General features: G+C 35.6%; 1 protein-coding gene across 1 annotated transcript in view; it reads right to left on the reverse strand.

Moving 5' to 3' along the window:
• Positions 1-2760: 2760 nt before the first annotated feature.
• Positions 2761-14670, reverse strand: part of WDR35 (WD repeat domain 35) — a 55044-nt gene continuing 43134 nt past the window's right edge. Inside the window, exons 18-27 of the mRNA XM_040622915.1 lie at positions 14004-14140; positions 13487-13690; positions 12497-12643; positions 11754-11886; positions 9534-9644; positions 8477-8641; positions 7449-7589; positions 6666-6822; positions 4603-4843; positions 2761-4301 (exon numbers count right to left, since the gene is read on the reverse strand). Of these exons, the coding sequence (XP_040478849.1) occupies positions 4151-4301; positions 4603-4843; positions 6666-6822; positions 7449-7589; positions 8477-8641; positions 9534-9644; positions 11754-11886; positions 12497-12643; positions 13487-13690; positions 14004-14140 (1587 nt within the window). The 3' untranslated portion in view covers positions 2761-4150. The remainder of the gene's footprint in view (positions 4302-4602; positions 4844-6665; positions 6823-7448; positions 7590-8476; positions 8642-9533; positions 9645-11753; positions 11887-12496; positions 12644-13486; positions 13691-14003; positions 14141-14670) is intronic.

A 14670-nucleotide genomic window follows, 5' to 3' on the forward strand; every position in this document is an offset into this window, starting at 1 on the left:
TTCTGTTTGGTAGCAAAAAATGACATTATACATCTACTGGAACTCCTTGTCCCTTTCTCCCCTATCCACTCTCTGAAGCCCAACACTCTCCAAACCAACCCCCACCAAAATATTTAAATCAAAACAAGACAAATACCATGTTATCCTTAGTTATAGATAAAGGAAATGGTATAAACACAAGTCATTTTTACTTCAATACTTATGTTCTTTTTTTTTTCTTTTTACTTAACGCCACATAAAACCTAAAATTTCAGCTCTTGGAATACAAAAAGATCACTTCAAAGAGTATTTTAGCAAAAAAAAAAAATGTGTAATAAAATCAGCATTCATGCGTGATAGCGGGTCAAAAATGTTATTATGTTGCTTGATAAGCACATTCCTTATCACTATAAACTTTATCAGTTGGTCCCATCATCTCAATACTTTGGCCTATCAAATTTTGAAACTCTGAAATGTAATATAATTCTACTTTGAAACTTCACATAATTCAGGCCAAGTTTTGTGATAAAAAACAACTCAGCATTACTTAAATGGAGTCAGTACAGGCTTCTTACAGGAAGAGAAACAATAAACTGCTTCATTATACTGGCTTCAATATATGTTTCATTCTGTACAACTTCTCCCCAAGTATTTGTTACATATAAGCGATTTTGCTTCTCTTTACTCCTTTCATCAGGAGAATTTGTTGGTGTTGTTATCCTGAAATTTCCTTCACGCTGAATAACCCAAATTAGGTCAACTCATACTATAGGTCTTTTCCTAGTACTATTTTTTTTTTAAGATTTTATTTATTCATTTGAGAGAGAGAGAGAGACAGCCAGCGAGAGAGGGAACACAAGCAGGGGGAGTGGGAGAGGAAGAAGCAGACTCCTAGCAGAGGAGCCTGATGTGGGGCTCGATCCCAGAACGCTGGGATCACGCCCTGAGCCGAAGGCAGACGCTTAACGACTGCGCCACCCAGGCACCCCAGTACTATTTTTAAACAAGACAAAGGTCCCCAAGACATTATGGCAGATCACTAAAACTTTCAGAGACATAAATCCCAAACAGGCATAAGCTTTCACAATAGTAGAAAAGATATGTCTGTTTATATGTGTTTATACATGTACGTACACACACATCTACATATGTGATAATTAGGTATACAATGCATAACAGTTGTTTTCAGAGATTGTGGTTTCTGAATTAAACTGAAAAGAAGTAGTGATAGCAACTCAGGATCTATCTGAAATAATTTGTTGGAAGAACAATTCTAGGGTTCAAGCAACATGGAATTAGTGGCAAATGAGAAGGCTCCAAAATTGAGTTCCCAAAAGGTATGTTAGGAAAGGCCTGAGGAACCAACAGCTGATTTTGGAGCTAAAGCTACTGGGAGTGTAATCAACAAGTACAGGGCAGTCTAGAGGAATAACAATCTGAGTTCTCAGCTGATTCCTGGGATGGGAAAGGAAAAGAAAAAGAAGATGTATCAGGAATTAAACAATGGATGAAGAATCACAACTCTGAACATGCAGTCCCACAGGAATCCTTCACCCTACATCCCTAAAAATTTCTCTTCCACTGATGAAGTGGAGAACAGCTTCATCCTGAAAACAGAAAGTCTTACAGAAAGATGTAAGTAAGGGGTGCAGTCAGTTGAGCATCTGACTCTTGGTTTCCACTCAGGTCACAATTTCAGGGTTGTAAGATCGGGCCCCACGTAGGGCTCCACGCTCAGCGTGGAGTCTGCTTAAGACTCTCTCCCCTCTCCCTCTGCCCCTCCCACTCATGCTCCCTCCCTCTCTTTCTCTGTCTCAAATAAATAAATAAATCTTTAAAAAGAAAAAAAGGATGTAATTAAGTTCAACAGGAGATATATACCCTAGGACTGATCCTTTTGTTAGTATGTGATTTTCTGATTTGGAAGAATATCCTGTTCTGATTATAGAAGAAAACAAATCAGTTAGATGAAACTGTGTTAAACTTAAATAAGTAGGTAAATAATGAGGTGTGTTAGACAAAGTAAGTAGGGTATATATGTATGACCATACCATATATTAAAGAGGCACTAAAAATACAAAAGGCAACCAATGTACCATTCGTGATGCACTAAATATGCATGAGACCTATAAAATGTTCGATATGTGTGAGATCTTGATACAATTAGCCATTAGTGACACTTACTCTGGCTGGTCCTCTGCCCAAGAAATACAATCCAATCAAATCCATGACTTCTCAGCAAGCTAACTGGCAACCTATGGCTGCGACCTGGTATACTCGCCCCATAGCCTCTTCTACAGAGCGAGTGTCCATCACTAGCTTCAGGCACAGTCCCTATGACTGGGTCGCCTGGCTCAAACCTCAGCTCTGGTCCTCTTTACAACCATACTATCAGGGGGAAGCTGACTGGGCAGCATGGGAGTCAGGGCACAAGAAGTGAACAGAACTCAGGATTCAGGTAATGTAATCTTTCTACCCCACTGACACCCTACCCTAACAACAGTGTTAAATCTGTCCAACCACTTTCTCCTTGTTCCTCACTGTGCACTTCAAATTGATTCAATAAAAAACAATGATATTTAAAGCATCCTCATTGGGGCGCCTGGGTGGCACAGCGGTTAAGCGTCTGCCTTCGGCTCAGGGCGTGATCCCGGCGTTATGGGATCGAGCCCCACGTCAGGCTCCTCTGCTATGAGCCTGCTTCTTCCTCTCTCACTCCCCCTGCTTGTGTTCCCTCTCTCGCTGGCTGTCTCTATCTCTGTCAAATAAATAAATAAAATCTTTAAAAAAAAAAAAATAAAAAAAAATAAAGCATCCTCATTGGTCTGTACCCGCTTCTGCTCCACGACTTCTGGAATGGCTGGCTTGGTAGTATATTTGGAGCCCAACACTGCATCACAGTAACTCCCCACAAGGCCCTTGAACACAGACAGAGACTTCTAAGACTTCTGGTCCTCTCATTTTATTTAGGCATATGAGCCCACTACTGAAAGCTCATCTAGGCTCTAAACCTCTTCCTAGAGCTCACTACTCTCAATCTGCAACAGGCTTAATGTGTCACCCAAAACAGCACTTTGAGAGAGGGGCCTAACCTACGTATCGCAGCTGCAATAGCAATGTGGCCTATTTCTCTTTATTTATTGCCTCTACTAAACATCAGCCAAACTTCAGCAAACAATGGTGATGACACAGTGCTAGAGTCTAGCCTGTAGCCACAAAATGAAAGGACATAGTTCATGAGAAATAAATGGAGATATTAGCTACATAAAACAGGTAAGAAATTACCCATTGCTGTTTACGATTTTTTCTTTTTTAATTAATAATGATAAGTCAAAACAGACACATTATGGAGAAAGAATCACTCCCCACACCCTAGAGTTGTTTAAATGAAGGGCTCTGCTTAGAGACAATATTTCAATTAAAATTTAACTACAAAATGGATGTTGTTGTATAAATATTATCATTATAAATAGAGCAGAGTTTTCTGCACAATATAAAGAGTAATGCTAAATGCCATCTCTCAGATGAGGCTAAACGGGTAGATAAAAAAGGAAAAGCTACATAAAAAATAAGGCTATTAGAAACAATGCAAATTACAAAAAATATCTTAAAGTGCCTTGTCATTTCTGAAAATAAAATACAGAAGAAAATTTGATACCTATTTAATGAAATACAGCTAACAATAGAGCTCATTTTAATATTACAATTGTTTAACCTCCTTCTAATACAGGTTATGTCAATTCCCTAAATTGAACTTTGTCCCACTCCCATGCTTCCCTTATCCACCCCAAGGTTTTTGATGAATTAGTACTCTTGAAACTGTGAGAAAAATTTCTTATTTGGAGTATTTTCATAGTACCATGTAATCAGAACAGAGAGAAAGACAGGAAATAAGGTGGATTTCCATACATTTTATATGAAAATCAGCATCATTATTTCATAGTAGGATATTTACACAAAATTATATATATAAATTATGTATATATAACATCTATATTATATATACATATACGTATTATGTAATCATATAATTTTGTGTAACAATACAACTATGAAACAATGATGCTGATTTTCATATAAAATGTATGAAAATCAATCTTATTATATAAACAGTCATAGCTATGTATATATGCTACATATATTTTACAGTTACATGCAGTTTGTCATTTCTTCATCCCACTGAACTATGGCATAAGGGACAGAAGTTGTAGTTACTTATTTCCTGAGCCAGAACACAGTGCTTGCATACACTGCACATCCAGAATTGATACTCAGTGATCGGGCTTCCCGTGGCAACACAAGTTGGCAGTTTCCCTTCCCCTCTGTAAAAACCAGAAGAAAAACAATGAATTATACTTTAAAACTTCTAATTACTCAAACTACTTATTACACTTAAAAAACTAAGGAATGAAAAACATCTCCAGGCAATTTTCAATTAAAAACTTTTCTTATAATGAGAAAATTAAACATTAATACACTTACAAGACTAAATAAAAGAGGGTATAATCTTAAGGTAAATTACTTCAAAGTTTAGCGCTTAAATTATTATATCACACTATTACACTTATAGAAATCCCACTTTCTAATAGGGTGAATGATATACATTAATTATAATCAGCCTACCCTTCAAGAAGGCTGTCCAATTCAGATTTTCTATTATCTTTTGGAGTATGTTTCGTGAAGATTTCTAAAGCAAGATCTTCATATTGCTGTTTTTGCTCTGCACTGAGGGTCTCTAAAGATTCAAGTTTAATAAAAGCTTTTGAACAAGTACCAAAAGCTCTACTGGCACACGCACAGAGTGCTAACAGAGAGTAGATCTCAACGGCAGGGATGACGTCTTCATAGTCTCTCAGGTGAAGAGCTAGGAAAAAGAGGACAATTTAGATCTTGAAAAGTAATCACAATATCATGATCATGCATGGAAAAGAATCTGTGTTAAGCTGCTTTAGTTTAACCTACATGAACTTTTATAAACTTAAAAAAAAAAACAAAAACAGCGGCAGGCAATCGAAGCGCTGGCAGAAGGAAGGAAATTACGTGATCTCACAGTTCTGTAACACTAGCCAACCGCTCAGGTGCCACAAAAATAACCACCGCCAAACGATGCACTTGCTGTGCCAGTTAGAAATACACACACAGACAAAAACTAAAAATTGCTGTCGCAACATAGCTTTTGTTTCATATAAATATAATCAGAAATTTCTGTGGCATTCCAGAAAAAGTAAATTAATATTATACCGTTAGTCACAATTTTCAATATCATGTTTCTTTTTGGCAGAAAAGCAAAGCAGCATGAAATGTTTTTTCTTTGTGTTTCTTTGAGAAAAAAGAAGTGACAATGAGCCTCTAAGTTGTCAGTTCAGAAAAGTTATTTTGACAGCTACCATATCTTATTTTCACTTTTTCTATACTAGAGCTATAATCTTTCTTAAAAATGTACTGCAGAATTAATAGACTGTATATGGATTTCTTCACCCAGTAGGTGAAAGCTCTAAGTTAAAGTTCTAATTTGTCTTGGGGCGCCTGGGTGGCTCAGTCATTAAGCGTCTGCCTTCGGCCCAGGGCGTGATCCCGGGGTCCTGGGATCGAGCCCTCCATCAGGCTCCCTGCTCCGCTGGGAGCCTGCTTCTTCCTCTCCCACTCCCCCTGCTTGTGTTCCCTCCCTCGCTTGCTGTCTCTCTCTCTGTCAAATGAATGAATAAAATCTTTAAAAAAATTAAAGTTCTAATTTGTCTATATAAGTCTAGAAATTGTGTATAGGTTATATAAAATACAACCATTTTAAACATAATTGCATAATTTATACCACATAGTATCAGTTAAAATTAAATGAAGGTCAGGGATAAACATACAAAAATAAAAATGATTCTTGTGTATAACTAATAACCAATTAGAAAAGAACTTTACAGTCCCCTTGCTAATACAAATGGTTACACAGATCTATGTTCATCAACATGGAAATATGACTGCAATATTCACCATAGGGTATAAAGCAAGTTCCTGAACAACATGTGTGATATTATTTTAAGGAAAACCATCTACAATTTTATAGGCATGGAGAAATGTCTAAAAGGAAGTTCACCTAAATATTAGCAATCATTACTTCTGACTTATAAGATTATTTTACAAGTTATTAGATTATTTTACCTTTTTCTTTGTATTTTTTTCTGTTTTGACTTAAATTGTTACATGCCTTTTTTCTTACACCAGTGTAATTTTAATAAAAAACAAATGCTATGGAAAGCTATTAATATGGAAATATCTTACAATATATCGTAATGTTTTTCAAAAAAGACATAAAGTATGGCCTGTTATACTCCCGATATTTTAAAAAAAACAAATTTCTATATATATTCAAAAGCAGATGGACTGGGCTATTAAGTGTTTAACTTTGAATAAATAGAATAGTGAATGCTATAGATGGGGGTTTTTTTTGCTTATCTCAAACTTTTGATTTTAATGTGAACTGTAATTATTACTTTCTATGTATTAAAAAAAATTAAAAGTGCTTCAAAAAGGGGAATGAACAAAACAAATTACAGATAGCAAACCTCAAACATGAAAATAAACCCATACATAAAAGATTTGTTGAAATTAATATATGGGCAATCTTGAAGGAGCTGGCCCTTCATATTCAATTGATCATTTTTATACATCTTATATACATTAGTTCATATGCCCACCTGTCTTCAGTGCAGTGTCAACATATCCCTCATAGAGCTGCCTCTGTGCCAGTATAAAGAAGTGGTAAGCCTCGGCCCCCCTCCAAGCATTATCTGTGAAACGACTAGTTGTAGACAGAACTTCTTCTTCCAGCAAACCAGCCAAAGCAGAAGTGGCCTATGAGTCAAGCAGACCCACGTTTTCTGTCAGCACAACCATGACAGTCATTCCAATAAAGATAGCTTCTGAAACGGTCATACATTAAAATATCCAAGTAAGCGGATTTTATCATTACAAAACTGTCATTACAGATTTAATGTCTCCATTAGAATTCATCTTTGTTAAGCCAGTATAATCAAAAATTGCTTCCAGTTTTACTGAGGCATAACTGACAAATAAAACTGTAAGACAGTAAAAGTGTACCTCGTGGGGGTCCGACACACAAATCACTGTGACTCAGGTGCGGTCACATTTTAAAATAGAACTGAGTATAAACTTACTAAGAGATTCACTTACACATAAAATAATATACATATTCTAGGAATGTTTCTAAAACTCACCGCTTAGAAAACAAAGGCTACAGATTAGTCTTGCTGAGAAAATGTTCAATATTCCTAAGTAGAAATTTCTAAATTTGAGTATTAATTCCAAGTCATCATTCCTTTTCCTCTCCTCTTTTAAGAAAATAAATGCAAACAAGCAAATTAAATGGTCTGTCCACAAAGAGAAGTTTGATAGTTTTGTTTTGTTTTTTTTTCTTAAACACATGAGATGATTTCACGTTCTGTAATGTTCTGCCTTACCTCTGAGCTCTTTCCCTTAACTTTTCCTTTTTGGGCATTTTTCATTTGTTCATGGTACTGCTCTATGAGTAAAGCTGACAGGACATACAACTTCTTGACACGTAAAGGTTTGGTTCTTTTCTTTGCCTCTTCATCTGCAATCTTTAAACATTTAAAGAATATGGGAAGACATTCCTTAATCAAATTATATTTGTACAATCATTTCTGAAATTTGATCTTTAATAAAAAGAAAAATAGTAGGATGGAACATAAATACCACCCACTTATGATAAATATTTTAAAACCCATTTTCTTTTCTTTAGCTTATAAGGACTCCGTTCTTTCCCTAGCATTTAGCCATGGAGTTACAACTCATAACAATTTCAGAAAATAACAAATGCTCTTAAATAACTAAGTCACAATGAAGTCACAATGAACTAAGTCACATTTCAAAGTTTTCATGCAAGGGGTAGCATTTTCCATAAGAAGATTTTAAAGGTGATGTTCCAAGTATACTGAAATAACAGGACTTTTACATGGTACAGCCTTCAGAAATAAAGATTTCTTTAGAAGATTGAGGGGAATTTTCCACTTTTCATTAACTCAAATGGGAAAAAACAGAATAGGATGTTAATTTTGCATACATTAATACCATACTAATCATCTTCCCTCCAAATGCATATTATGAAAAAACTGTAATGTCTTTAAAATGTGTACATTTAAAAGGACTCAAAATTCTATTATCAACAGGATTTAATTCCCAGTTAAGGGAATTTGTACGTTTATGGTCCCTGAAAATTCTATAATTTTTTGTTAACTTCAGTATTAATATTCAATTGTTTAGGTATTGATAAGGTACTGACATTAATAAACAGCCTTTGTAGTAAAAGGTAATAATACTAAGATAATGCATAGCTATAGAGGTAATGAAACTAGAGGGATTTTGCTATGCCAAGTATTTGTTTTCCAAGAAAATAGAAAATGTGTTCTTTAATACACAACACTGGTAACTAGAACATACCAAATACTCAAGAGGATTATTTTATTACCTTAAACATCAGTTTAGCAGCATCATAAAAGTAGTTGGCTTTCCGATAGAGTTCTATGGCATCAAGAGTTTTATTCTTTTCCAATAAATGAGATGCATACCTCGCTAACAGGGATCCGATTTCTTTCATACTGTGATTTTTAGCCAATTCAACAGCTTTGTTCCACTAGGGGGAAAAAATACACCATTCAGTTTCCCAAGCACTTACACTCACAGAAGTCATAAAATTCAAACAATAAAGCTTTCAGTTTATAGTAATAAATAACCCTACATCAAAATTTAAAAACTAGTGTATGTTTTTCAAAATAAATTTAATTAAAATCAGAGCAATTATAAGTTCTATAAGCTAAACATGTATCAAAATGATTAAATGATGTAAGACTTTGATTTGCTTAAGACGTACATCGGAAAAGGAAAACTTGAAAGTTTATAATCACAATATTATAATTCAATTTCAGACCAGCAAGGAGTGAGAGAAAGCTACATTTGCTTATAGTAAAACAAAACATGCAATTTCAGTTAGAAAATGTCCTATCAGATTTAACATTTAAAAGTTATTTAAAAAAGCCAATGGAGCTTTATAAAATACTTCAATACTTAAAGGAATACGCTGATATTCAGCAATTTCCACAATTCTGCACTTTACCTTTCGTTAAATTCCAACTCTTAAAAATATCAAATATATGTTTTCTATAAAGAGACAGGAAAACAGATTTGCCAAAATAAATATTGATAAGGTAACTCAAATCCTTCCTCTTGCAATGACCATTAACTAGTCCTTCTTTGGAAACAAAACCCTAATAAAATACAGAAGATTATGAAATTACTTCCAGACAAAAACTTGCCAGACTAGAAGCACAGGGTTTGTCCCCATATTGAGTTAGTTATGAGCGGTCACCCTTAATGGCAGCACTTCAAGAGGTAAGTGCAAACTCCAACATTTTCTAGGTCCTCAGCAAAGTAAGAGAGTATCTAGCTCCTTTCACAAAATTCACCTCAACCCTACACGGGCAACAGGCGAAAAGGATGAACGGGGACTTTAACGCTCAGTTCCTTACTTGGTTGAGATGCACACAGGCATCCACTGCATCCTTTGGCTGATTACATTTCAAAAATGCAGTCACTGCTTGTTCGCACATTCCAACCCTTACAAACATCTGGGCTATTTCCTGTAAGGACAGAACATGACTCTCAGATTTCAGAGACCAAGGGAATCACTTACATTTTCATTTATAAAACTCCATAGGGACATATGAATATTAAATGTACTGGTGGTTACAGTCATTTTTCGTTAAAACATACACAGGGACAGAGACTACAAACCAGAAAGGAGGCTAAGGCATCATTTTCTATAAAGCCAGTGTTTCGCTGGCTCACGCCACAGACTTGATTTTTAACCGGGTCCTGAACATACTCCACTCTTGTCTTCTCCCAGTACAGTAGCAACTTTACAGAAATGTCAAGTTCGGAAACAAACTCCATAGTAGTGTGTGAAAAAAACATTTAGGGCAACCAATGGTATGATCAGTGGTCATCGTTAGAGGCTTAAGGGAAATCTTACATTCACAGAGCTCTCACGGACCTCTCCAAAGACACGCCCCAGACAAGCTGGCCATTCGTTAGTTTAGGGAGCAGGATCCAGCTCCCCCGCGGGGTGGGGTGAGGAGAGAGACCACAACAAAAACCGACCGTACCCATGTGGCTTACTCTCCACTTTCAGAAAATCAATTTTCTTTTTCTTTCTGAGTATCTACTTGCCTAGAGGTTTTCTCTCCCCACCCTCACTTCTAAAGTATTTTGGGAAAACCATAAAAGTACATTTTGGATCCAATTATCTTTTTAAAAGTAATATTTGTATTTTCCTGGTTATAAAGTAACACATTCTCATGGTAGAAAGAAAGAAAGAAAGAAAGAAAGAAAGAAAGAAAGAAAGAAAGAAAGAAAGAAAGAAAGAAAGAAAGAAGGAAAGGAAAAGTTAGAAAGCACAAAACTGTAGTTACTCATAATCTTACTACCCATAGGAAATCTATCTCAACAGTCTGATGTGATTTCCTAACATCTTTGTCCTATGAATCTATATGTATGTGTGAGTTGCTGTATGTATTGTGATCATATTATATATAGTTCTGCACACCCTGAATTTCCCACTTAAATATTATGTACATTTTACCATATTACTAAAAAATCCTCCAAAAACTTAATTTTTAAAGTTTGCAATACTAAAAAAAATTAAATTTTACCATATTTTACCATATTATTAAAGCCCTCCAAAAACTTGATTTAAAATTTGCACTACTAAAACTTTTTAATCATTTTAGTTATTTAATTATTATTATAGATATAACTACTTAGTATTTATTCAGTAATAATACTTTTCTGGATATTCCATAGCAACATTCTTTTCTGCATCATCAGACACACCTAATAGATAACATTAATATAGGATACACTGTCCCAATAGCCAGGGTTATAAGTAATTTCGGTTTCTTTCCTACTCAAGAAAGCACAGGACTAAGAATAAAGGTACCCGTAATGCCATTATTACAGGGATAACTGCTCTGATTCACATTAGAGAAAACCGAATTATCAGAATTCTACTATTCATTCACCTATTAATTGACAAAATTTCTGTGGTAGAACTCACAACTGACATATGTCCAGACCCTGCAGTGGAGAGATGCTAACTCTACAGGTATTATACAACTCAGTGATTTACATTTTAGATGAAACAAATAAAATATAAACTCATTAACATCATTCAACAATTAAGACGCTTAAAAAGAACATTCAAAACAAAGTTCCAGAAAACTCTTTTTCTCTTTTTTTAACATTACTTAATTGTTAATATAACCTAATAAAAGTCAAGCTATCTTTTTAAACTTTTGTTATAGCAAATTTCAAAAACATACATACACATTAATCCCCAGACCCAGCTTGGATCATTTTGAAGCAAATCTCTGACAAGATATCATTTTAACTGGAAACATTTCATGTGTTCAGCTAACTTTAAAAGCAATTTTATCAAACTGATAAGACTACAGTAGATTGTGAACATGTTAAAGTAGTGGGAATATGGCTAATTTTCCCTCCATTTTCAAATATTCTGTAATATTGACATATTGTTTTAATAATTAAAAGTATCATTCCACATCTAAGAAACTACAAGATTACAGATTCATTTTAAATTTTCTTTGTGGCAGAGGATATTTCCTGACTGTAACATAAAAACCTTATAAAATAACCTAACAACTCTAAAAACTAAAATTTATAATACCCACTGGAAGCAACTTGTGGTTTTCTGGAAGTGAACTGGCAAGATTCTCCAAACCCTCATAATCTTCCAACATATAATAACATTCAGCTAGACGTTCCTGGTTCCGGCCTTGTACATAATATTGTACAGCATTCAACCTATAGAAAAGTAAAAAAAAAGCAAAAGCTTTTAAGACGAATGTGAATCTCCTGGTAAATAAGCATTGTCACCACAAATGTTCCTTCATTAGAATTACTAGTATTACTCTAGTTACCACCTTCNGGGGGCATCTAAAGACTGTGAAGCATCCTTCAGTTGCAACATTCTTTGGATATTCTTAAGAAATATTGTTGCAATCTGATACACAGTTGTACTTCCAAACGCTGACGTAAATAAATAAGCATACTGATCAAAATGAAAACTTCAGAATACAAGTCAGTGATCTGAAAATAATCTACAATAAAACAAGCAAATATAAAATGCTTTTCTTACCTTCTTCAGAAATAAATCATACAATGTCTTTGAAATGCACACTGTGGTCTTAAACAGTAGAAAGCTGCCTGAAGCTAGGCACACATTTTGTGAGTATGGAAACTCCAAAGTTTTACAGCACTTATCTAAGGATCTATCGCTCCCCAGTGTTCATCTAAAGCTGTTTTGAATTTTAGGATCCAGGAGGATGGCCTTCAATTTTCCCAGCATTGCATCATAGGGAATTACTCATACATGCCGCATGAATGGAGAAGGTGGTCCACGTAGGTTACCTACCATTTTTGTCGATCAGCAAAGTAGTCTCCGATGGCATTGTGGGCTTGCTCTAGGAGACTGTCATCTGCATCGCCAGATCCAGTTTTCAGGAGCTGGAGTACTCTAAACCAATCTCCCAATTTCAGCCGAAGGCCAATAGCAAGATCTCTACAAACGATGGCATCTATTCATTCATTCGACAAATAATTTAACAACTGCCTACCACGTGCTAGGCTCAATTCTAGGGAACTAGGATACACAGCAATGAACTGACAGACAATGTACCTCTCCAAACATTTTAGAAACTTAACCAGGAAAGAGGCAATGGGGAAAACCAAATATTTCCCGCCTCTTATTTTCCTAGAATTCCAATTTTCCTAGCAAAATAATGATTTAAATAATAATCCCTTCTTTTCATCAATTTCGTAGACATAATCAGGCTTATTTAAAAATCACACATGTAAACACATTTGGTTTTATCTTTCTTTTCAGGGTTTAGGCTGTATTAGGGATCTCCTGGAAGTACAAGTAATATTAATAAAAATTAGACATAATGCTTACAGCTGAAATGAGGTTCATACATTATTTTATATAAATCAAAAATGAACAGAGTAATAAAAATCAATCCCTAAATACTGTTCATTTTTATTTCATGCTCCTTGACAACAGAAAGTTAAATACAGGCCTAAATGAAAAAAGATAACCCAAATATTGAGCAATGTAATAAAGGATAAAAGCCCCTAGTCTCTGAAGTCTTATATTTTTCTCCTACCAAATGAAAAAAAATCCATGGCCAGCCATTAATATATGTAAAAACAGAAAAGAAAACTGCCTCCAAATTACAAAACGTAAATTAATGAAGGACATGTGGAATATTCAGCTGGTAATCCAAACTGAAATTATTTTCTAAAGAAATGGTATGATACATTTAGACTACTGTACTTTCTTCATTTGTACAAACAGATCACGAATGCCAAAATACTTCAGACTGCCTGTACCTTCATGACTCACCTTCTGTCCATATCAAGATACATTCTTTCGGCCTCTTCAAACCTGCCGAAATAGGCAGCAACCTCGGCCTGCTTCATGGACTCAGTCTGCAGATTGCCCAGACGCTTCACAAACTTAATGCCTTGGTAATCTTTGCAGCGTACAAATGCTTGCTCTGCAGTGTGCAAATCCAGCTTCTGAAGAGCTGCTTCAGCCAGTAGGCGCCTTTATTACAAAGAGAAACAGAAAATCTTATTGCAATTATTGATAAACAAGTCCTGAACCAGAATTCAATCACTATACCTATTGTTTCCAGTCAAACATGGTGGGAAGCGATTAACACATTTATACGTGTTTCACTTAATTTTATGCTCATTTTGAGTACTTCCAAACCTAAAATGAATTTCTGTATTTTAAAAAGAAGAGCAAGAATGGATATCTACCCCCATGAAGGCTACCACGAGAGTGGGGAACAATAGAGCTGAGACTTTCAAAGCATACACTAGTCATTTGGGGAAGATTTTTTATTTTTAAATACCAAAGTCGGGGGTGTGGATTGTCCTCTATGAACTGAGATGCATCTTCAATTCCAACCTTCTCAATCAACGCTCGACTATCTCGCAAGGACCGAATCTCAAAGTTAATTATATAATCCTTGTTTGGATGTTCGGGATTCTAAAAGCAAACATGAAAAGTCAGAAAGTCAACTGGCTGCCTTTAGAGTGTTCCTTTTTTTACAGTAAAACAGACGTGCACACACCCAGAACTGCAACACCTTGTAAACCAAAATGGGAAGAAAAGCTATTCCAATGTGTGGGTCTTTCAAGCTGTCTGGAAAACACCCACAACCCACAAGTGAAGTTCCTCCGGAGGCTATGAGGCTGCCCATGGGGAAAAAGCAGTGGTGGAAGAAGGGGTCTCTTATAATTATGCAGCCTCGTTTCCCTCAGCTTACATGTCGTGTCCCCAAGAGCTACTATTCTCTTCTTGCCCAAAGTGCTGCAGCTTCCACCAGAGCAGAAAACACGTGTGCGGGGCCTCTACCCCTTCACTCCTTCATCCACTCTTTCCTTGCCAGGGGCAATGAGACTGCGGCTCCTTGTGCTGCTCTGCAGCACACACGCAAATGAAAGAAAAGAGGCTAGTTTTCATCACTTCTTCCCTTTTCTTAATTTTGCAAGCTGACCCCTCCAAAAAAAAAAAAA

Source organism: Ursus maritimus, unplaced genomic scaffold (genome assembly GCF_017311325.1).
Source record: "Ursus maritimus isolate PB19 unplaced genomic scaffold, ASM1731132v1 scaffold_6, whole genome shotgun sequence".
Taxonomy (NCBI): Eukaryota; Metazoa; Chordata; class Mammalia; order Carnivora; family Ursidae; genus Ursus; species Ursus maritimus.